Source organism: Oncorhynchus masou, unplaced genomic scaffold (genome assembly GCF_036934945.1).
Source record: "Oncorhynchus masou masou isolate Uvic2021 unplaced genomic scaffold, UVic_Omas_1.1 unplaced_scaffold_3413, whole genome shotgun sequence".
Classification (NCBI taxonomy): domain Eukaryota; kingdom Metazoa; phylum Chordata; class Actinopteri; order Salmoniformes; family Salmonidae; genus Oncorhynchus; species Oncorhynchus masou.
Window position 1 is genome coordinate 1 of NW_027009824.1, and position 22,866 is coordinate 22,866.

General features: G+C 46.4%; 2 protein-coding genes across 3 annotated transcripts; one reads left to right on the forward strand and one right to left on the reverse strand.

Annotated features, from left to right (window-relative positions):
* Nucleotides 1–407: 407 nt before the first annotated feature.
* On the reverse strand, nt 408–1,842 carry LOC135534444 (mpv17-like protein). Its single transcript, XM_064961436.1, has 2 exons — nt 1,096–1,842; nt 408–764 (listed from the first exon to the last, which is right to left on the reverse strand). The coding sequence occupies exons 1-2, from the start codon at nt 1,415–1,417 to the stop codon at nt 685–687; spliced, it is 402 nt and encodes a 133-aa protein (XP_064817508.1). The 5' UTR covers nt 1,418–1,842; the 3' UTR covers nt 408–684.
* Nucleotides 1,843–4,956: 3,114 nt separating this feature from the next.
* Nucleotides 4,957–22,682, forward strand: LOC135534443 (cytokine receptor-like factor 3). 2 transcript variants are annotated; one of them, XM_064961434.1, is made up of 3 exons: nt 4,957–5,045; nt 13,637–13,774; nt 22,419–22,682. In XM_064961434.1, the coding sequence occupies exons 2-3, from the start codon at nt 13,749–13,751 to the stop codon at nt 22,636–22,638; spliced, it is 246 nt and encodes an 81-aa protein (XP_064817506.1). In that variant the 5' UTR covers nt 4,957–5,045; nt 13,637–13,748; the 3' UTR covers nt 22,639–22,682. The 2 variants fall into 2 exon arrangements, with proteins under 2 accessions (XP_064817506.1, XP_064817507.1); XM_064961435.1 differs by having other exon boundaries at nt 13,645–13,774; nt 22,419–22,681.
* The last annotated feature ends 184 nt before the right edge of the window (nt 22,683–22,866 follow it).

The following is a 22,866-nucleotide window of genomic DNA, read 5'->3' on the forward strand; positions in this document are numbered from 1 at the left end:
CTCTATATGTCCAGATCTATAGATCTACCACTCAGATCAATGGGACCTCTTCCAGCAGCACCCCTCTCTATATGTCCAGATCTATAGATCTACCACTCAGATCAATGGGACCTCTTCCAGCAGCACCCCTCTCTATATGTCCAGATCTATAGATCTACCACTCAGATCAATGGGACCTCTCCCAGCAGCACCCCTCTCTATATGTCCAGATCTATAGATCTACCACTCAGATCAATGGGACCTCTTCCAGCAGCACGCCTCTCTATATGTCCAGATCTATAGATCTACCACTCAGATCAATGGGACTTCTCCCAGCAGCACCCATCTCTATATGTCCAGATCTATAGATCTACCACTCAGATCAATGGGACCTCTTCCAGCAGCACCCTCTAACGTTCTACACTGACCTTTTATTTTATTTCAATGGGGGGAATATGTTCTACCCAGATGTCAGTATTATTTTACAAAGGTTGTTGGGCCTGGAAGAGTTGGGCTCGACTGGCAGTAATAGTCATGCACTGCCGTATCCCTGGCCGCCTGCCCATTGCTGCGCAAAAGCGGTGCCATAATCTGGGTTAATCGGGGGTGAGCTCACACCAGGCGGGCGGAAGGTGACTTTCCTTCTCTGCCTGTATGCGTGGGCCGGCCGGCCGGCCTCTCGGTCGTTTCCGGTTCGTTCTGATTTCATCTTACCTTATACGTGTTGAGGAACTTTTCTCTCCAGTCCTCGAAGACGTCGTCTTTATTCTCCAAGAAACTCACTCCTGCAGATGAAGACGCGAGAGAGTACAAATTGTAGGTCAAACTTGTGCCCATTTCACGCATCACGCAAACCTCGTGCATTTTGCACATGACCTTTTGAACGAGTACACGTTAGAGCACTGCAGTCCGTTGATCACATTCAGCATTTACAAATACACACATCCAAGGTTAGGCTATAGGAGAGTAGCCGAACCTCGGCCTATTACCCAATGGACATGAGGCATTGGTCTGTTTCTCTATATAAGGTTATTATATGTAGGACACATTAGAAAATTGTTGTCGGCTACAATAGATACACTTCAATTAAACTTCCCACATTAAAATGCACGTTACCTGTGTAGAAGACACTCGTTGCCAAGGGTGATGCAAAACTTTGGTCCAGGAGCAGTTTGCGGAAGAGCATTCCGGGAGATTTTCCCGGGAAACGGCTTTCCAAAGCCCGCAACCAGAAATAATTAAAGTTTCCATGGAAGCTGATGGCCACTATGGCAACATTTCTGGTGTGTTTCCAGTCCATCTCTTCTCTTTGTGCGATCATCTGATGAACAAAGTCGCCGCCGGCAAACAGGCAGCCATACAGAGTAACGTTGGCAAGCCATGGAAAGCGTTTAACCGCTTCTTTTAATACGGCTTTCCTCATTTTCAACACGTTCATTTTGAACTGCGGTGTTCTACGACAACAGAACAGAGTAGAATATAATCGTGTAGTCCATTGTTGGGTGAAACTTCAAAAGTAAAGTTGTCTTCTGCCTTTCCAAACCCTCCTAGGTGAAGAAACACACACGTTGAGAGAGGCACCGGTCGGTCAGTGGCAGAACAGCGGCCCTGGAGCAGGTTATAGGTTAAGTGCCCTACCCAAGGGCACAATGGCGGGATAGATATTTTAAAGTTCCTCCTATTCACATACTTGGCATGCCAGCTAAATGTAGTCTACGCTTGTATACCTGAGATTGTTATCTGATGTTAGTGAGCAAGCAGAACCCAATACAATACATTCATTTTAGCCAAAAGGTTTAGATGTTACTTCCAACCACTAAAGTGCCGTTACGCATTCTTACATCTGCTTGTTTCAGTGAGAAAGTTAAAGGCTCCATCACAAACGTCCCACAAGACCGCGTTGTAAACGCACCAAATCTGCCACCATTCCGTTGGGTCTCTTCATTTTGGAATCGAAACAGGATTGGTCCATATTTAGCTCTCCCGTCATAGCTCATCGAGCCTATTTAACGATTAGGACGAAACACATTCTATCCCTATGACGACGGACTCATTTTGATAATGGAAGGTATCCCGAAATGCGTCACATTTAAAACGTGTGTCCATTCCAGATAATTCCGTGCCTGTATACCGACCAGTACAGTACAGTATCGGGTTGCCATCTACGAAATCCATCCTCTGCGTCAACCGCTAATCTAGAGGATTGTCCCGTGGGCGCTCAAGATGTATAGCGCGCTTCAACAGCACAATCCTGGCCATTGACCCTGTCAGTTTTTAGAGTGGTGGGCATGCGGATTTTAAACCAATCATATGTGTTGTTAATCTGTGAAGCTGCGAGCACTGGACGCCAGCCTTCACTTCACACGCATGTATGGTGGCCGGCGGGTACTTTTACGCACAGCTTGTGTTCTCTCTCTCTCTCATATGTTGGCATCGGAAACATATATTTACATCGCCAAAGCAAGTGAAAGATGATAAATACATGTGAAATAAACAATAAAAAATGAAAAGTAATCATTACACTCACAAAGTTCCAGAGGAATAGATACACTTCCAATGTCTCTATCGCGCGCACACATAGAACACTCACACAGAGCAATCAACATGTAAAACCACCCATTATTCTGATTGGATACATACCAAGTTGTTGTTTTTAAGAGGTTTTCTGCCTTCTGTTTTGACAACAGTTTGATTTATAAAACCTTAGAGCTCAAATAAATACAGCGTCTTTGCCGACCTATCATCAGATAGGTGGTCTTGAAACGGTATACAGACAGAGAGCCATTTCTGTCTATCACCACTAGGGGGTGCTCTTGAAACGGTACTCAGACAGAGAGCCATGGCTCTTCATGTGGCCATATACTGTGTACTATTATGTTTTTAGATTGAGATTTTACTGAGATCCCCATTAGCCGACTCCAATGGCGACAATGGCTTGTCTTCCCTGGGTCCACACATAACGAAAAAGACATTACAGACAAAAATACTTTCTGATTGACAAACATTTTAAAACGTTTTTAATATGTCGGGAGAAGGGGTTGTGTTGTGAGATGTTGTTTTATTCGTTTAAAAAAAAGAAGCTAATTTAGCTGTTTGTTTGACTACTAATAAAACAAATGTAGACAGAACTGTATGCTATTTTCATACCATCATAATAATAGCATTGTGTTTTAGTCCACTGATTGATAGCCTCATGGTGATGCACCGTCGAGAGCATCTTGACCATTTGCATCACCGCCTGGTATGGCAACTGCTCAGCATCTGACCATAAGGTTCTCTACAGAGGGTAGTGTGAACGGCCCAGTACATCACTGGGGCCAAGCTTTCTGCCACCCAGGACCTCTATACCAGGCGGTGTCAGAGGAAAGCCCATAAAATTGTTAGAGACTCCAGTCATCCAAGTCATAGTCTGTTTTCTCTGCTACCGCACGGCAAGCGGGCACCGCTCCTCAACAGCTTCTACCCCCAAGTCATAAGAGTGCTGAACAATTCATCAAATGGCCACTGGACAAATCTACATTGACCCCTCCATTTGTTTTGTACACTGCTGCTACTTGCTGTTTATTGTCTATGCATAGTCACTTCACTACCTACATGTACAAATGACCTCAACTAACCTGTACCCCCACTCACTGACTCAGTCTACCCCCTGTATATAACCTCCCACACTGACTCAAACAGTGCCCTCTGTAGCATAACCTCCACACTGACTCAGTACCCGTACCCCCTGTATATAACCTCCACACTGACTCAATGCAGTGCCCCCTGCATATAACCTCCACACTGACTCAGTACTGGTACCCCTTGTATATACCTCCACACTGACTCAGTACTGGTACCCCTGTATATAACCTCCACACTGACTCGGCACCGGTACCCCCTGTATATAACCTCCACACTGACTCGGTACCGGTACCCCCTGTATATAACTCCACACTGACTCAGTACCGGTACCCCTGTATATAGCCTCCACACTGACTCAGTACCGGTACCCCCTGTATATAACCTCCACACTGACTCGGTACCGGTGCCCCCTGTATATAACCTCCACACTGACTCAGTACTGTACCACCTGTAATATAACCTCCACACTGACTCAGTACCAGGTACCCCCTGTATATAACCTCCACACTGACTGGGTACCGGTACCCCCTGTATATAACCTCCACACTGACTCAGTACTGGTACCCCCTGTATATAGCCTCCACACTGACTCAGTACCCGTGCCCTGTATATAACCTCCACACTGACTCAGTACCGGTACCCCCTGTATATAACCTCCACACTGACTCTGTGCGGTGCCCCCTGTATATAGCCTCCACATTGACTCTGTACCAGTACCACCTGTATATAACCTCCACACTGACTCTGTACCGGTACCCCCTGCATATAACCTCCACACTGTTTCAGTACTTTAATTTATTTGGTAAATATTTCTTAACTCTTCTTGAACTGACTGTTGGTTAAGGGCTTGTCAGTATAACCTCCACTGTGACTCACTGTACCAGTACCACCTTGTATATAAGCATTTCACTGTTATGTTACACTGTTGTTACTTTTTATTATTTTTTACTTTAGTTTGTTTAAGGGCTTGTAAGTAAAGGATTTCACTGTAAGGTCTACACTTGTATCCGATGCATGTGACAAATAATGTTTGATTTGATAGCTGTCATGATTCAGTCACGTTGTCTACTGCAGTACATGTATTCTCAATCACATGCATATTTTGGCGATGATAAAAATGTCCAAACAATAAAATCGCACAGTTAGAAAGTACATTTATTTGGTTGAGACTTGACTTGGGATGTTTATGCTAATGTATCATCGAGTTTCATCCGTGGTTTTAAGCATTACAGCAAGGCTATTGTATCACATTTGCAACTCAGAGGGCGGGCACACGGAGAGGAAGACTGGGTGATATCCTTCTTCTATTGGCTAGTTGAGCTGCCGATCAGCAGAAAGCCCAGTAAATTGTTTTTTTTGACTGGCGCAAGAACGTCTTTGCGTTGGTCGGTAGCCGAGACGGCATCGAACTTTAGAATGACCAGAAACTAAGTCCGAATCAGGTAGGATTCGTTATCGCATTATTTAATAGGCTACATGAAGCGTTTACTAATGTCTCGAATGTTATTTTTTGATGTAATATGAACTGGCTTAACGGGTGTTTTCTTTGACATTTTCTGTAAATGTATTGTTTCCTGAGGGTTGGTGAAAGCCAAGCCCTCGATGCTTTTACTTTCATTCATCGTCAACAATAACCTCAATTGTGTGAAGTGCATATGTGTCGATAAAGGCATGTTGGGTGATGCCTTCGCGTGAAACGGGGTGTTTTAGAATTACGGAAGTTGATTTTAAGCGAGTATGGGCATGTTTTTCTGTTGTGCAAAGTTGCGTTGCATCTCCGTGTCATCCGCTCGCTACGTGATAATAATAGTTGCGGTCGAAGCTCCACACTCGTCTTTATTGAGCATCTGTCATAACTTTCCACGTTGAACACACAATGACAGACAGTAGAATGACACGTCTGATGTAATTATCTGATCTGATGATTGTAGTAGCCTACTGCTGAATATGGTGAAATCAAATGAAAGGTCTAGAAATAACTATCAGAATGGCAGTTGTCCAAAGTGATGAGTTTTGTAGGTTACTAATCAATCAATCCATCAAATCAATAATATTTGATTTATAAAGCCATTTTTACATCCGCCGATGTCACAAAGTGCTGTACAGAAACCCAGCCGAAAACCCCAAACAGCAAAATGCAGGTGTAGAAGCACGGTGGCTAGGAATGATTATACTGGATAGTGATTATGGAATAACATTGGTTACTTTCCTTTCTTGACTTAGTGTAACGGATGTGAAACGCGAGCTACGTTAGCGGTGGTTCGCGCTGAAGTTGTTGATGTGTGCAGAGGGTCCCTGGTTCGCGCCCGGGTATGGACGGTCTAAAATTATACTGTTACATTAGCTATCAGTAACACTCATGGAATTAAAGTGTAGACATGCCAGTAGGACTGTTTCCTAGCAACAGATCAAGACGTATCTATAGGTCAGTGGTCTATGTTCATAACAAGTCCGAAAGCCAAACCCACTGTATGGATTTCCGTACATACGCGAAGTCCCTACATAGTACATTACTTTTGACCAGGAAAATAGCATCATATTCCCTACATAGTACATTACTTTTGACCAGGACCGTAGCAGACTTTGTTTCAGCTGGAGTGAGGGTGATTTCATGCTTCACTGACAGCATCTTCTCAACAATAGTCTGAGGCTTTCTGCGATCCACATTGTGTGTGTGTGTGTGTGTGTGTGTGTGTGTGTGTGTGTGTGTGTGTGTGTGTGTGTGTGTGTGTGATTATCCATGTGACCTGAATGTTCCTCCCACGCTGGGGGGAATCTGTTATATTGCTCCAAGATTACTGCCTTTAAATCCTGTGTGTGTGTGTGGAGGGAGGGAGGGGGTCTAGTCTTAGAAGTGGGGCATACACATTCACGTCATACTATCTCTGTCACACACACTATCTCTGTCACATGTAAATGCATGTGACAGAGATGAGAGAAAGAGAGAGAGACCAGGGCCAATAGGGATCAGACCCAACAGTAGTGCACTACATAGGGACTAGGGTTCTATTTGTGATGTAGCCAGTGTGTTCAGGCAGGAGGCCCGGTCTGAATCTAGGTCACCAGCAGCAGCAGCATCAGCGGCAGCAGCATCATCACATAGACAACACTGTAGCATACACCTCTAACACACACACACACTCCTATACACACGTCCGTACACTCTCAAGCGCGCACACACACACACACACACAAAGTTCTCCATCTTTCTAGTCCCAACTCGGTGCTAACTCAGTCCTCACCAACGTTCCCTCTAAACTGAGCGCGCCGCGCAGTGGCCTGAGATTGCTGCACGGCAAGAAATATCAGCCCACTGAGAAGCACGAGATTGAACTTTACTCAACTTTCTAGAGTGTTCCCTGTTAGTTAACGCCAATCTACATTTCGCTTTACTGTGGCCAATTTCATTTAACATTTACATTTAAGTCATTTAGCAGACGCTCTTATCCAGAGCGACTTACAAATTGGTGAATTCACCTTCTGACATCAGTGGAACAGCCACTTTACAATAGTGCATCTAAATCATTTAGGGGGGTGAGAAGGATTGCTTTATCCTATCCTAGGTATTCCTTGAAGAGGTGGGGTTTCAGGTGTCTCCGGAAGGTGGTGATTGACTCCGCTGTCCTGGCGTCGTGAGGGAGTCTGTTCCACCATTGGGGGGCCAGAGCAGCGAACAGTTTTCAATGCAAACATACCTGAAACAAAACTACCTATGCAAGAGATTTTGTTGAAGGCAGAACGCGTCAGAGTAGGATTCTATTGAGCACGACTCAGCCGGTACTCTACACAGACTGGTGGGGCGTAACCAATCAGAGCTGCAGTTAGGCCTATATGCAAATAGATCATTGCCATATATGGATCTATGCCATTTCCTTTAAACTGGACTGTGTTTACAGCTGTGGTATCACTGACATTGCTCGTCCAAATATTTATACGTTCTTAATTCCATTCCTTTACTGAGATTTGTGTGTATAGGTTGTGAAATTGTTAGATATTACTTGCACTGTCAGAGCTAGGAAACACAAGCATTTCACTACACCCGCAATAACATCTGCTGAACATGTGTATGTGACCAACAACATCTGTTAAATATGTGACCAATAACATCTGCTGAACACGTGTATGTGACCAATAACATCTGACTTGATAGTGAGTAGATGTGCTTGTTTTGAGATCAAATCAAGAGCAGCATGTAGCCACGTGTCCACATTTTAGTTCATATATCCTTTACTAGTTAGTGAGTTATTAGCCCAGTTCTAGATCATTAGTAGTCAGTAGTAGGGGAGTGACTGCTTCCTACAAGAGCACAGAACATTTCTAGACAAGCAGGTCAGGTAAAGAGCTTTCCTTTGCCTTTGAAGGGACAGTGTTGTATTTTGAGACGGGCGTGAATAAACTAAGCAGCCAATGGGCAGAGGGCAGCAACATGTGTCTGATTCTCTGTAGTAATACTATGGGAATAATAACACATTGTATTTTGTAAAGTGGAAACAACAACAACAACAACATTTTCAGTCACCTCCTTGTCTGAAGGACAAGTAGATAAACAGGTTCATGTCAAGCCCTGTGTTTTTTTTTTTTTTTTTCTTTTTCAAAAGTCTCATGGAATGTCGGGCGACATTGAACACCACACATTGGCTGCTACTGTAGGCTGAATGACAGAACAGCTGTTTACATGTTAAAATGTTATTGGATGCATTTTCTCTATTGTTGTTGATGGTAGGCCACTCTGGTAGGCCAGTCTGGTAGGCCACTCTGGTAGGCCACTCTGGTAAGCCACTCTGGTAAGCCAAGGCCACTCTGGTAGGCCACTCTGGTAGGCCACTCTGGTAGGCCTACATTATGATCAAATAGTCACAGTAGCCTACTTGACGACTGTTAAAACTAGAGGTCGACCGATTCATCGGAATGGCCGATTTTAATTAGGACGATTTCAAGTTTTCATAACCATCGTTAAATGGCATTTTTGGATGCCTATTCTGGCCGATTACATTGCTCTCCATTAGGAGACTGAGTGGCAGGCTGACCACCTGTTACGAGGGCAGCAAGGAGACAAGGTAAGGTGCTAGCTGGCATTAAACTTATAAAAACAATCAATCTTCACATAATCACTAGTTAACTACACATGGTTGATGATATTACTAGTGTAACTAGCTTGTCCTGCGTTGCATATAGTCAATGCGGTGCCTGTTAATTTATCAGTGAATCACAGCCTACTTCGCCAAACGGGTGATGATTTAACAAAAAGCGCATTCGCGGCAATAGCCAGACCTGCAGAGTTATATCGACTCTTTGACATCACTGTCACACTACTAACACCTTCCTGTTTGGTTTTCATGTTGGCAGCACACCGGTACAACAGGAATATATGGAATGGAAAATATGACCTGAATATATTAATTGATATGAATCTGAATATTGTATCTGTAACCCCAACTAAAAAAAGGACCAAATCAATATAAATGTGGTCTGTAGTGGAAATTTCCTGTATTTACCAAACCATGAGAGCAAACCACCACACAAGTCAGAGTTATCATAAAGTCCATCTTTAATTATTATGAGCTCCATCACAACCCTGTGACTCTCAGATCAATTCAGTGTCTATAAATGAATTCTTTACACATTGCAACTGAGATCCTTTATAGCAAAGACACACATAGCCAGACAGCATTGGCTATAAATTATCGTTCAGCTTTGTCTCCTAAACTATGTTCTTATCTCGCTCTCAGGACCATAAAACAAAACCTCATCAACAGGCATATATCAAATACACCCCTCCTGGACAAGATCACAGAGACACAGTGACTGGCACACAGACATTGTGGAGCCAAGAGATAATTGGTTCCCCCTCAATCATCCCTTCACATGGTTTAAAAGACATGTTTACATATGAAGACAAGATTGACCCCTCCACTCTCTGCAGCCCAAGTTTTTATTTATTTTACCTTTATTTAACCATGCAAGTCAGTTAAGAACAAATCCTTATTTTCAATGACGGCCTAGGAACAGTGGGTTTAACTGCCTGTTCAGGGGCAGAACGACAGATTTGTACCTTGTCGGCTCGGGGGTTTGAACTTGCAACTTTCCGGTTACTAGTCCAACGCTCTAACCACTAGGTTACCCTGCCACCTCTACACTCTAACCACTAGGCTACCCTGCCACCTCTACACTCTAACCACTAGGCTACCCTGCCACCTCTACACTCTAACCACTAGGCTACCCTGCCACCTCTACACTCTAACCACTAGGCTACCCTGCCACCTCTACACTCTAACCACTAGGCTACCCTGCCACCTCTACACTCTAACCACTAGGCTACCCTGCCACCTCTACACTCTAACCACTAGGCTACCCTGCCACCTCTACACTCTAACCACTATAACCACTAGGCTACCCTGCCGCCCTACCCTCTAACCACTAGGCTACCCTGCCGCCTCCACACTCTAACCACTAGGCACCCTGCCGCCTCTACACTCTAACCACTAGGCTACCCTGCCACCTCTACACTCTAACCACTAGGCTACCCTCCCACCTCTACACTCTAACCACTAGGCTACCCTGCCACCTCTACACTCTAACCACTAGGCTACCTGCCGCTCTACACTCTAACCACAAATGGCCACCACTACAGTACAACAAGATACATTCTAAATGAGAAGTAACTCTAACGCATATAATGAAAAATTAAACATCCTATCTATGTTACCCAACTATTCTGATTAATCCCCAACAGGTCACACAAATGAGGACTTTTTTTTGATTATCTTTAACCCTGAGAGCCTACACTCTAACCAGGGACCCTGTGTTATAATCTGTAGGATTCTAGAGACAGTGTGTTATAATCTGTAGGATTCTAGAGACAGTGTGTTATAATCTGTAGGATTCTAGAGACAGTGTGTTATAACCTGCCCCTAGGACTCTAGACCAGTGTGTTATAACCTGTAGGATTCTAGAGACAGTGTGTTATAATCTGTAGGATTCTAGAGACAGTGTGTTATAATCTGTAGGATTCTAGAGACAGTGTGTTATAATCTGTGGATTCTAGAGACAGTGTGTTATAATCTGTAGGATTCTAGAGACAGTGTGTTATAATCTGTAGGATTCTAGAGACAGTGTGTTATAATCTGTAGGATTCTAGAGACAGCGTGTTATAATCTGTAGGATTCTAGAGACAGCGTGTTATAATCTGTAGGATTCTAGAGACAGCGTGTTATAATCTGTAGGATTCTAGAGACAGTGTGTTATATTCTGTAGGATTCTAGAGACAGTGTGTTATAATCTGTAGGATTCTAGAGACAGTGTGTTATAATCTGTAGGATTCTAGAGACAGTGTGTTATAATCTGTAGGATTCTAGAGACAGTGTGTTATAATCTGTAGGATTCTAGAGACAGTGTGTTATAATCTGAAGGATTCTAGAGACAGTGTTATAATCTCTAGGATTCTAGAGACAGTGTGTTATAATCTGTAGGATTCTAGAGACAGTGTGTTATAATCTGTAGGATTCTAGAGACAGTGTGTTATAATCTGTAGGATTCTAGAGACAGTGTGTTATATTCTGTAGGATTCTAGAGACAGTGTGTTATAATCTGTAGGATTCTAGAGACTGAGAACAGCTACCAACAACAAACCACACCCTTTTACCCTGAAAGCTTTCTGAAAAACATACACTAGTTATTTTCTAATAGATCAGTGACAAAGAAGCACATCTCAATATGTTCTTGTGTAACTGTGTCTGTGTGGTTCTGTTAGATTGTCTGTGTGGTTCTGTTAGATTGACTGTGTCTGTGTGGTTCTGTTAGGATTGACTGTGGTTCTGTTAGATTGACTGTGACTGTGTGGTTCTGTTAGATTGACTGTGACTCACGTGGTTCTGTTAGGATTGACTGTGTCTGCGTGGTTCTGTTAGATTGACTGTGTCTGCGTGGTTCTGTTAGATTGACTGTGTTGCGTGGTTCTGTTAGATTGACTGTGTCTGCGTGGTTCTGTTAGATTGACTGTGACTGCGTGGTTCTGTTAGGATTGACTGTGACTTCGTGGTTCTGTTAGATTGACAGTGTGTGGTTCTGTTAGATTGACTGTGTGGTTCTGTTAGATTGACTGTGACAGTGTGTGGTTCTGTTAGATTGACTGTGACTGTGTGGTTCTGTTAGATTGTCTGTGTGGTTCTGTTAGATTGACTGTGACTGCGTGGTTCTGTTAGATTGACTGTGACTGTGTGGTTCTGTTAGATTGACTGTGTGGTTCTGTTAGATTGACTGTGACTGCGTGGTTCTGTTAGATTGACTGTGTGGTTCTGTTAGATTGACTGTGACTGTGGTTCTGTTAGATTGACTGTGTGGTTCTGTTAGATTGACTGTGACTGCGTGGTTCTGTTAGATTGACTGTGTCTGTGTGGTTCTGTTAGATTGACTGTGTGGTTCTGTTAGATTGACTGTGTCTGTGTGGTTCTGTTAGATTCTCTGCGTGGTTCTGTTAGATTGACTGTGACTGTGTGGTTCTGTTAGATTGACTGTGACTGCGTGGTTCTGTTAGATTGTCTGTGTGGTTCTGTTAGATTGACTGTGACTGCGTGGTTCTGTTAGATTGACTGACTGTGTGGTTCTGTTAGATTGACTGTGTCTGTGTGGTTCTGTTAGATTGACTGTGTCTGTGTGGTTCTGTTAGATTCTCTGCGTGGTTCTGTTAGATTGACTGTGACTGTGTGGTTCTGTTAGATTGACTGTGACTGCGTGGTTCTGTTAGATTGACTGTGTGGTTCTGTTAGATTGACTGTGACTGCGTGGTTCTGTTAGATTGACTGTGTGGTTCTGTTAGGCCTACAGTCACAGTCAATCTATCTGTTAGGTCTGTAGATTGAACCAAAGATGTCCACAGGGGGAGATGGAACCACTGTCTGCATCCCAAATGGCACCCTACTCCCTAAATACTGGACTCCGTTTTACCAGGGGAGTTCTTTAAGGGACAGACCATGTGTTTTGTTTTATCTGTCTGGAGGAAACGGGTGGGTTCAGCCCAGTGGGTCATGTGGTTCCACTGGTGTTGTTGTCCTACAACACTAACTCTGACCCTCCCGGGGTGTCTGTGTGAGTTCGACAGTCCAACCGTGACCCTTTGAACAGTCTCAATCAATCAATCAATCAATCAATCAATCAATCAATGAACCTCCCAGATGTCCTCACGAAGGTGTGTGTTTGGGGGCAGGGTAGGATACATTGTGTACACTGGGATGGTTTCTAGTGAAAACCTGTCCATCTCCTCTTTCTGCCTCTGGTGAAACCAGTCTTTATACAGTCTATGTGTGAAACCAGTCTTTATACAGTCTATGTGTGAAACCAGTCTGTGAAACCAGTCTGTGTGTGAAACCAGTCTTTATACAGTCTGTGTGAAACCAGTCTTTATACAGTCTATGTGAAACCAGTCTGTGTGAAACCAGTCTGTGTGTGAAACCAGTCTTTATACAGTCTGTGTGAAACCAGTCTTTATACAGTCTGTGTGAAACCAGTCTTTATACAGTCTGTGTGAAACCAGTCTGTGTGAAACCAGTCTTTATACAGTCTGTGTGAAACCAGTCTGTGTGAAACCAGTCTTTATACAGTCTGTGTGTGAAACCAGTCTGTGTGAAACCAGTCTTTATACAGTCTGTGTGAAACCAGTCTGTGTGAAACCAGTCTTTATAAAGTCTGTGTGAAACCAGGCTTTATACAGTCTGTGTGAAACCAGTCTTTATACAGTCTGTGTGAAACCAGGCTTTATACAGTCTGTGTGAAACCAGTCTTTATACAGTCTATGTGAAACCAGTCTGTGTGAAACCAGTCTTTATACAGTCTGTGTGAAACCAGTCTTTATACAGTCTATGTGAAACCAGTCTTTATACAGTCTGTGTGAAACCAGTCTTTATACAGTCTGTGTGAAACCAGTCTTTAGACCACAGGGACCTGAAGTTACAAACATCCGCTAATGACGTGTGTGTGTGTGTGTGTGTGTGTGTGTGTGTGTGTGTGTGTGTGTGTGTGTGTGTGTGTGTGTTTGTAGGAGCCTAGGCGGTACAGCAGGATGTCTATAGAAGCTGAGGCGTTGCTGCAGGAGGCGAAGGAGAGTATAGAAGCAGCTCAGAATTACAGGAGCGAACTACAACAACGCCTACATGGACTCAGCCAAGCACGTAAACAGGTAACAACACAACACAACCGGTCCAACCCTCACGCAAACGGGTAGTAACACAACTACACTGGTCCAACCCTCACGCAACCAGGTAACAACACAACTACACTGGTCCAACCCTCACGCAAACAGGTAGTAACACAACTACACTGGTCCAACCCTCACGCAAACAGGTAGTAACACAACTACACCGGTCCAACCCTCACGCAAACAGGTAGTAACACAACTACACTGGTCCAACCCTCACGCAAACGGGTAGTAACACAACTACACTGGTCCAACCCTCACGCAAACAGGTAACAACACAACTACACTGGTCCAACCCTCACGCAAACAGGTAGTAACAACACAACTACACTGGTCCAACCCTCACGCAAACAGGTAACAACACAACTACACTAGTCCAACCCTCACGCAAACAGGTAGTAACACAACTAGACTGGTCCAACCCTCACGCAAACAGGTAGTAACACAACTACACTGGTCCAACCCTCACGCAAACAAGTAGTAACACAACTACACTGGTCCAACCCTCACGCAAACAGGTAGTAACACAACTACACTGGTCCAACCCTCACGCAAACAGGTAGTAACACAACTACACTGGTCCAACCCTCATTCAGATTAGAGGTCGATCTACGGCATGGCCGATTAATTAGCTCCGATTTCAAGTTTTCATAACAATCGGTAATCTGCATTTTTGGACACCGATTCTGGCCGATTACATTGCAATGGGGCGGCAGGGTAGCCTAGTGGTTAGAGAGTTGGACTCAAAGGTTGCAAGTTCAAACCCCTGAGCTGACAAGGTACAACTCTGTCGTTCTGCCCCTGAACAGGCAGTTAACCCACTGTCCCTAGGCCGTCATTGGAAATAAGAATTTGTTCTTAACTGACTTGCCTGGTTAAATAAAGGTTAAATAAAATAAAACATATCCATGAGAGGCCTGTGTGGCAGGCTGACTACCTGTGTGGCAGGCTGACTACCTGTGTGGCAGGCTGACTACCTGTGTGGCAGGCTGACTACCTGTGTGGCAAGCTGACTACCTGTGTGGCAGGCTGACTACCTGTGTGGCAGGCTGACTACCTGTGTGGCAGGCTGACTACCTGTGTGGCAGGCTGACTACCTGTGTGGCAGGCTGACTACCTGTGTGGCGGGCTGACTACCTGTGTGGCGGGCTGACTACCTGTGTGGCAAGCTGACTACCTGTGTGGCAAGCTGACTACCTGTGTGGCAGGCTGACTACCTGTGTGGCGGGCTGACTACCTGTGTGGCGGGCTGACTACCTGTGTGGCGGGCTGACTACCTGTGTGGCGGGCTGACTACCTGTGTGGCGGGCTGACTACCTGTGTGGCAGGCTGACTACCTGTGTGGCAGGCTGACTACCAGGCTGACTACCTGTGTGGCAGGCTGACTACCTGTGTGGCGGGCTGACTACCTGTGTGGCGGGCTGACTACCTGTGTGGCGGGCTGACTACCTGTGTGGCGGGCTGACTACCTGTGTGGCGGGCTGACTACCTGTGTGGCGGGCTGACTACCTGTGTGGCGGGCTGACTACCTGTGTGGCGGGCTGACTACCTGTGTGGCGGGCTGACTACCTGTGTGGCGGGCTGACTACCTGTGTGGCGGGCTGACTACCTGTGTGGCGGGCTGACTACCTGTGTGGCGGGCTGACTACCTGTGTGGCGGGCTGACTACCTGTGTGGCGGGCTGACTACCTGTGTGGCGGGCTGACTACCTGTGTGGCGGGCTGACTACCTGTGTGGCGGGCTGACTACCTGTGTGGCGGGCTGACTACCTGTGTGGCGGGCTGACTACCTGTGTGGCGGGCTGACTACCTGTGTGGCGGGCTGACTACCTGTGTGGCGGGCTGACTACCTGTGTGGCGGGCTGACTACCTGTGTGGCGGGCTGACTACCTGTGTGGCGGGCTGACTACCTGTGTGGCGGGCTGACTACCTGTGTGGCGGGCTGACTACCTGTGTGGCGGGCTGACTACCTGTGTGGCGGGCTGACTACCTGTGTGGCGGGCTGACTACCTGTGTGGCGGGCTGACTACCTGTGTGGCGGGCTGACTACCTGTGTGGCGGGCTGACTACCTGTGTGGCGGGCTGACTACCTGTGTGGCGGGCTGACTACCTGTGTGGCGGGCTGACTACCTGTGTGGCGGGCTGACTACCTGTGTGGCGGGCTGACTACCTGTGTGGCGGGCTGACTACCTGTGTGGCGGGCTGACTACCTGTGTGGCGGGCTGACTACCTGTGTGGCGGGCTGACTACCTGTGTGGCGGGCTGACTACCTGTGTGGCGGGCTGACTACCTGTGTGGCGGGCTGACTACCTGTGTGGCGGGCTGACTACCTGTGTGGCGGGCTGACTACCTGTGTGGCGGGCTGACTACCTGTGTGGCGGGCTGACTACCTGTGTGGCGGGCTGACTACCTGTGTGGCGGGCTGACTACCTGTGTGGCAGGCTGACTACCTGTGTGGCAGGCTGACTACCTGTGTGGCAGGATGACTACCTGTTACACGAGTGCAGCAAGGAGACAAGGGAAGTTGCTAGCTGGCATTAAACTTATCTTATAAAAAACAATCAATCTTCACATAATTACTAGTTAACTACACATGGTTGATGATATTACTAGTTTATCTAGCTTGTCCACGTTGCATATAATTAATTCGCCAAACGGGTGAATTAATTAACCCAGCACAAAAGCACAATCGTTGGAAGAATGTACCTAACCATAAACATCAATGCCTTTCTTAAAATCAATACACAGAAGTATATATTTTTTAACCTGCATATTTAGTTAAAAGAAATGAATGTTAGCAGGCAATATTAACTAGGGAAATTGTGTCATTTCTCTTGCGTTCATTGTACGCAGAGTCAGGGTATATGCAGCAGTTTGGGCCGCCTGGCTCCTTGCAAACTACTTTGCCAGAATTTTACATAATTATGACACAACATTGAAGGTTGTGCAATGTAACAGCAATATTTAGACTTTGGGATGCCACCCGTTAGATAAAACAAGGAACGGTTCCGTATTTCACTGAAAGAATAAACGTTTTGTTTTGGAAATGATAGTTTCCTGATTCTACCATATTAATGACCAGAGGCTCGTATTTCTGTGTGTTTATTATATTATAATTACGTCTCTGATGTGATATGTGATAGAGCAGTCTGACTGAGGGGCGGTAGGCAGCAGCAGGGTCGTAAGCATTCATTCAAACAGCACTGCGTTTTCCAGCAGCTCTTCGCTGTGCTTCAAGCCTATCAACTCCCGAGATTAGGCTGGCAATACTAAAGTACCTATAAGAACATCCAATAGTCAAAGGTATATGAAATAGGAATGGTATAGAGAGAAATGGTCCTATAATAACTACAACCTAAAACTTCTTACCTGAGAATATTGAAGACTCGTGTTAAAAGGAATTACCATATGTTCTCATGTTCAGCACTGGCGTTGAAAAATCATAATCGGGCGACCTCTAATTCAGATCAATCAATGAGCTGAATAATCAGGGCCGAAACTAAAGACTGCACAGCGAGAGTTCTCCAGGACCATTCATCTAGTACCAGGAAGATGTTACAGCCTTCCCTCTCCCCCTTCCTCCCTCCCTCCCCCCTTCCTCCCTCCCTCTCCCCCTTCCTCCCTCCTTCCCTCTCCCCCTTCCTCCTTCCCTCTCCCCCTTCCTCCTTCCCCTCTCCCCCTTCCTCCTTCCCTCTCCCCCTTCCTCCTTCCCTCTCCCCCTTCCTCCTTCCCTCTCCCCTTCCTCCCTCCCTCTCCCCCTTCCTCCCCTCCCTCTCCCCCTTCCTTCCTCCCTCTCCCCCTTCCTCTCCCTCTTCCTCCCTCCCTCTCCCTCCCTCTTCCTCCCTCCCTTCCTCCCTCCCTCTCCCCCCCTCCCCCTTCCTCCCTCCCCTTCCTCCCCCTCCTTCTCCCCCTTCCTTCCTCTCCCTTCCTCCCTCCCTCTCCTCCCTCCTTCTCCCTCCCCCCTCCTCATTCTCCCTTATCCCTCTCCCCCTTCTCCCTCTCCCCCTCTCCCCTCCCTCCCCTCTCTCCCCTCTATCCCCCTTCAGGCTAATTGTAAACAATGTTATTTCCTGCTCCTCTAAAAGTAAAACAGAGAAAGAGAGGTATATGAAAAGAGAGAGAGACCAACACGACTCATTGGCCAAACCTGGAGCGGAGTCGTCCACCTCCCGAACTTAAAAGCCCGTTCTATTGAAACCCGTCTGTTTAGTTCAGGGGAGGACTTCACCTGCGTCTGCAACATCCATCCATCTGGCGACAGATTGTCGTCGGAATGTTCTAAAATCCTGATTAAAACCAAGATGTCTCGGTTTCCCCACCAGAGAGATGTTTCCACCCAGCTGACGTGTTGCAGGAGAAAGGCAGTGTGTGATGACGTAGTGTGTGTATAAAACAACTACTTCTGTGGTTCGATTCCCATCTACTGAATAGGGGGTGTAACGGTACACGTACTGGCGCTGAACGGTTCAGTACGGGGCCCTCGGTTCGGTCTGCACTGTGAAACCCGGAACACATTAAATCTCTATATATATATTTTTAAATACACGAGGTCTATAGACTGTGACGATGCTGGGCTGTAGCTCTCTGCCTCTTGAGTAAATCTGAGCTGAAAAACATTCCAGGCTCTAATGTAAAAAAACAAACAAAAAAAACAGAGTCTATGTGCACGTTGTGATCAACATTCAAATGTTAATTGGTTCATTTCAAACTGTCCTTTTGTGAGGCGTAGCTGGGAACTAGTTGTGTATGATGACGAGTGATGGGGCTTCAATAAACCAGGAGGATTCTCCATCCTTTAAATCTACATTTTGGCTTCCCAGTAAATTACAAACGGCGATGGACAGAGAGGTGTGGCTGAAACCTTCCCGTACTGTCACCCCGTACTGTCACCCGTACTGTCACCCCGTACTGTCACCACTGCTCAGCCAGACTTGTCACAGACTCCAGTCACCCAAGTTATAGGATGTTTTCTGTGCTACCGGAGCACCAAGTCCAGGACCAAAAGGCTCCTCAATAGCTTCTACCCCCAAGCCATTAGACTGCTGAACAGCTTCTACCCCCAAGCAATAAGACCGCTGAACAGCTTCTACCCCAAGCCATTAGACTGCTGAACAGCTTCTACCCCCAAGTCATTAGACTGCTGAACAGCTTCTACCCCCAAGCCATTAGACTGCTGAACAGCTTCTACCCCCAAGTCATTAGACTGCTGAACAGCTTCTACCCCCAGGCCATTAGACTGATGAACAGCTTCTACCCCAGGCCATTAGACTGATGAACAGCTTCTACCCCCAAGCCATTAGACTGCTGAACAGCTTCTACCCCCAAGCCATTAGACTGCTGAACAGCTTCTACCCCCAAGCCATTAGACTGATGAACAGCTTCTACCCCCAAGTAATTAGACTGCTGAACAGCTTCTACCCCAAGCCATTAGACTGATGAACAGCTTCTACCCCAAGCCATTAGACTGCTGAACAGCTTCTACCCCAAGCCATTAGACTGCTGAACAGCTTCTACCCCCAAGCCATTAGACTGATGAACAGCTTCTACCCCCAAGCCATTAGACTGATGAACAGCTTCTACCCCAAGCCATTAGACTGCTGAACAGCTTCTACCCCTATATACCCTCTATATAACCAAGGGAACGGGTAGTACTCCCTCTATATAACCAAGGGAACGGGTAGTACCCCCTCTATATAACCAAGGGAACGGGTAGTACCCCCTCTATATAACCAAGGGAACGGGTAGTACTCCCTCTATATAACCAAGGGAACGGGTAGTACCCCTCTATATAACCAAGGGAACGGGTAGTACTCCCTCTATATAACCAAGAGAACGGGTAGTACCCCTCTATATAACCAAGGGAACGGGTAGTACCCCTCTATATAACCAAGGGAACGGGTAGTACCCCTCTATATAACCAAGGAACGGGTAGTACCCCCTCTATATAACCAAGAGAACGGGTAGTACCCCCTCTATATAACCAGGAGAACGGGTAGTACCCCCTCTATATAACAAGAGAACGGGTAGTACTCCTCTATATAACCAAGAGAACGGGTAGTACTCCCTCTATATAACGAAGAGAACGGGTAGTACCCCCTCTATATAACCAAGAGAACGGGTAGTACCCCCTCTATATAACCAGGAGAACGGGTAGTACCCCCTCTATATAACTGAGAGAGTACCCCCTCTATATAACCAAGGGAATGGGTAGTACCCCTCTATATAACTGAGAGAACGGGTAGTACCCCCTCTATATAACTGAGAGAACGGGTAGTACCCCCTCTATATAACCAAGGGAATGGGTAGTACCCCCTCTATATAACCAAAGGGAACGGGTAGTACCCCTCTATATAACCAAGGTAACGGGTAGTACCCCCTCTATATAACCATGAGAACGGGTAGTACCCCCTCTATATAACTGAGAACGGGTAGTACCCCCTCTATATAACTGAGAGAACGGGTAGTACCCCCCTCTATATAACTGAGAGAACGGGTAGTACCCCCTCTATATAACTGAGAGAACGGGTAGTACCCCTCTATATAACTGAGAGTGGGTAGTACCCCTCTATATAACTGAGAGAACGGGTAGTACCCCCTCTATATAACCAAGGGAATGGGTAGTACCCCCTCTATATAACCAAGAGAACGGGTAGTACCCCCTCTATATAACCAGGAGAATGCCAAAGTTATCAATGAATTGAAACAGACACTTTTATCTACAGACTGGTTCTGTTCTGCTGCTCTTTGGGCCCACTGTTCCCACCCCATTATCGGGCACACATCTCTCTCCTTTCCCAGCTGTAGAGTCCAGTTTTGGGCTATTTTTCCCATAACCCCCCTCTTCCCCAGGGATGAGTCATCATCACTGTAATATGAGACGGGGCAGGCAGGAAAAGCTGCTCTGTCACACACACAGATTACCAGGATGGTGTGACGTCCGTGAGCAGTGTGTGTGTGCCTTAGATACTTCTGGCTTCTGGAAGAGAGGGAGTCAAAACATCCTGTAGTTGTCTCTCTCTGTCTCTCTCTCTCTCTCTGGTCTCTCTCTCTCTCTGGTCTGTCTCTCTCTCTCTGGTTTGTCTCTCTCTTGGTCTGTATCTCTCTCTCTTGGTCTGTCTCTCTCTCTCTGGTCTGTCTCTCTCTCTCTCTCTGGTCTGTCTCTCTCTCTCTCGGTCTGTCTCTCTCTCTCTTGGTCTGTCTCTCTCTCTCTCTCTTGGTCTGTCTCTCTCTCTCTCTCTCTGGTCTGTCTCTCTGTCTCTCTCTCTCTGGTTTCTCTGTCTCTCTCTCTCTGGTTTCTCTCTCTCTCTGTCTCTCTCTCTCTCTCTCTCTCTCTGGTCTGTCTCTCTCTGGTCTGTCTCTCTCTCTCTCTCTCTCTCTCTCTCTCTGGTCTGTCTCTCTCTCCTCTCACTCTCTCTCTCTGGTATCTCGCTCTCTCTCTCCTCTCACTCTCTCATACCTCTTATCTCTCTCTCCCCAGCCTGTATGCCCTCTACTCCCAGTGGACATGTCATTGTATTCCAGATGACAATATTAGCTTTCCCATCCTTCACCGTCCCAAAATATACATGATATTTGGCAACATCCCAAATTACACCCTATTCCTCCATAGTGAACTACCTTTGGGTCGTGGTCAAAATGAGTTCACTATATAGAGAATAGGGTGCCATTTAGGATACTGCCCTTATCTCCACAAAACTGATAGACACCAGGAAGTGATGCAATGGCTCCAGTGAGGCATTTCCTGTGTCCTGCTGTCCATACACACTGATCTCCGATAGTGTTCTATGTAGGTCTTTCCATCCTCATCCAACTATTCTTTTCTCTTGTTTATCAGTGCAGCTCCTCTGCTCTTCTGTTTCCTTCTCTCTCTCGCTCTCTCTCTCTCTCTCGCTCTCTCTGGTCTCTCTCGCTCACTGGTCTCTCTTGCTCACTGGTCTCTCTCGCTCACTAGTCTCTCTCTCGCTCTCAGTCGCTCACTGCTCTCTCTCGCTCACTAGTCTCTCTCTCGCTCTCGGTCGCTCACTGGTCTCTCTCTCTCACTGGTCTCTCTCTCTCACTGGTCTCTCTCACTGGTCTCTCTCTCTCTGGTCTCTCTCACTTACTGGTCTCTCACTCACTAGTCTCTCTCTCTCGCTCACTCACTGGTCTCTCTCTCTGGTCTCTCTCTCTCTCTCTGGTCTCTCTCTCTCTGGTCTCTCTCTCTCATAGTCAGAGTCATAGTGAGAGGAGGACTGTCAGTCAGTGGGTGTGTGTCCCAAAAAAGCTCCCTATATAGTGCACTACTTTTGACCAGAGCTCTATTGGCCCTTCTTCCCTTATGGGCCCCTCCTCTCTATGAGCACTAGTGCACTATAAAGACACTAAGGGTGCCATTTTGGACTGAGACAGTCTAGTAGTTTCATAATGACAGGAGTTCAGCTCAGCATGGTTGTCTGTTAAGAGGAACTGAAACAGAGACTAAGTTTCACTGCAAACGACTAACCACCAGCTTCCTGTTCCGTTGGGGGACTGGTACGACTGGTTACGATTTGGAAACAGTGCGTTTTAGCATTTTTGGTACAAAGTTAGCATATCAATTGAACCTCCCACCCCCTCTCTCTCTCCCCTCCCCTCTCTTCCTCCTCCAGGTACGAGGCAGCTCGTCTCAGGCCAGAGAGGGGGTTGAAGCGTCATTTCTCAGAGCTCCAGACGGCTGTGTCCCGCCTCCTGACGGAGCGTCTGAGCGTGCTCCTTAGCGAAGTGGATGTCATCGAGCAGGACAGCGTTCGACCGCTGGACGACTGCCAGAAACTCATAGAACACGGAGTCAACACTGCAGACGAGCTGCTCCGAGAGGGTGAGGTATAGGTAGACGGAGGGACGCATGGTTCAAATCCCCGAGCCCTTGAGCAAGGCACTGAACAAGGTGACCCTGGACGTGAACCCACTCCCTGAGACTGTCTCAGGGGAGTAGGGATATGCAAAATACACATGTCCCTTACACACTGTGTGTAACAGGACTAATATAATAATATAATCACCTCTCAAATTATTATGACTCTTACACACCATCAGAATCATGTTTCTCCTCTTCCT

Excerpts from the sequence above, each read along its gene's own strand:
- LOC135534444 (XM_064961436.1), bottom strand. The coding sequence starts at position 1,417 with ATGAACGTGTTGAAAATGAGGAAAGCCGTATTAAAAGAAGCGGTTAAA. Across the intron at positions 765-1,095 it reads AACGAGTGTCTTCTACACAG|GAGTGAGTTTCTTGGAGAAT; the intron begins GTAACGTGCATT and ends CTTCATCTGCAG.
- LOC135534443 (XM_064961434.1), top strand. The coding sequence starts at position 13,749 with ATGGACTCAGCCAAGCACGTAAACAG. Across the intron at positions 13,775-22,418 it reads TCAGCCAAGCACGTAAACAG|GTACGAGGCAGCTCGTCTCA; the intron begins GTAACAACACAA and ends TTCCTCCTCCAG.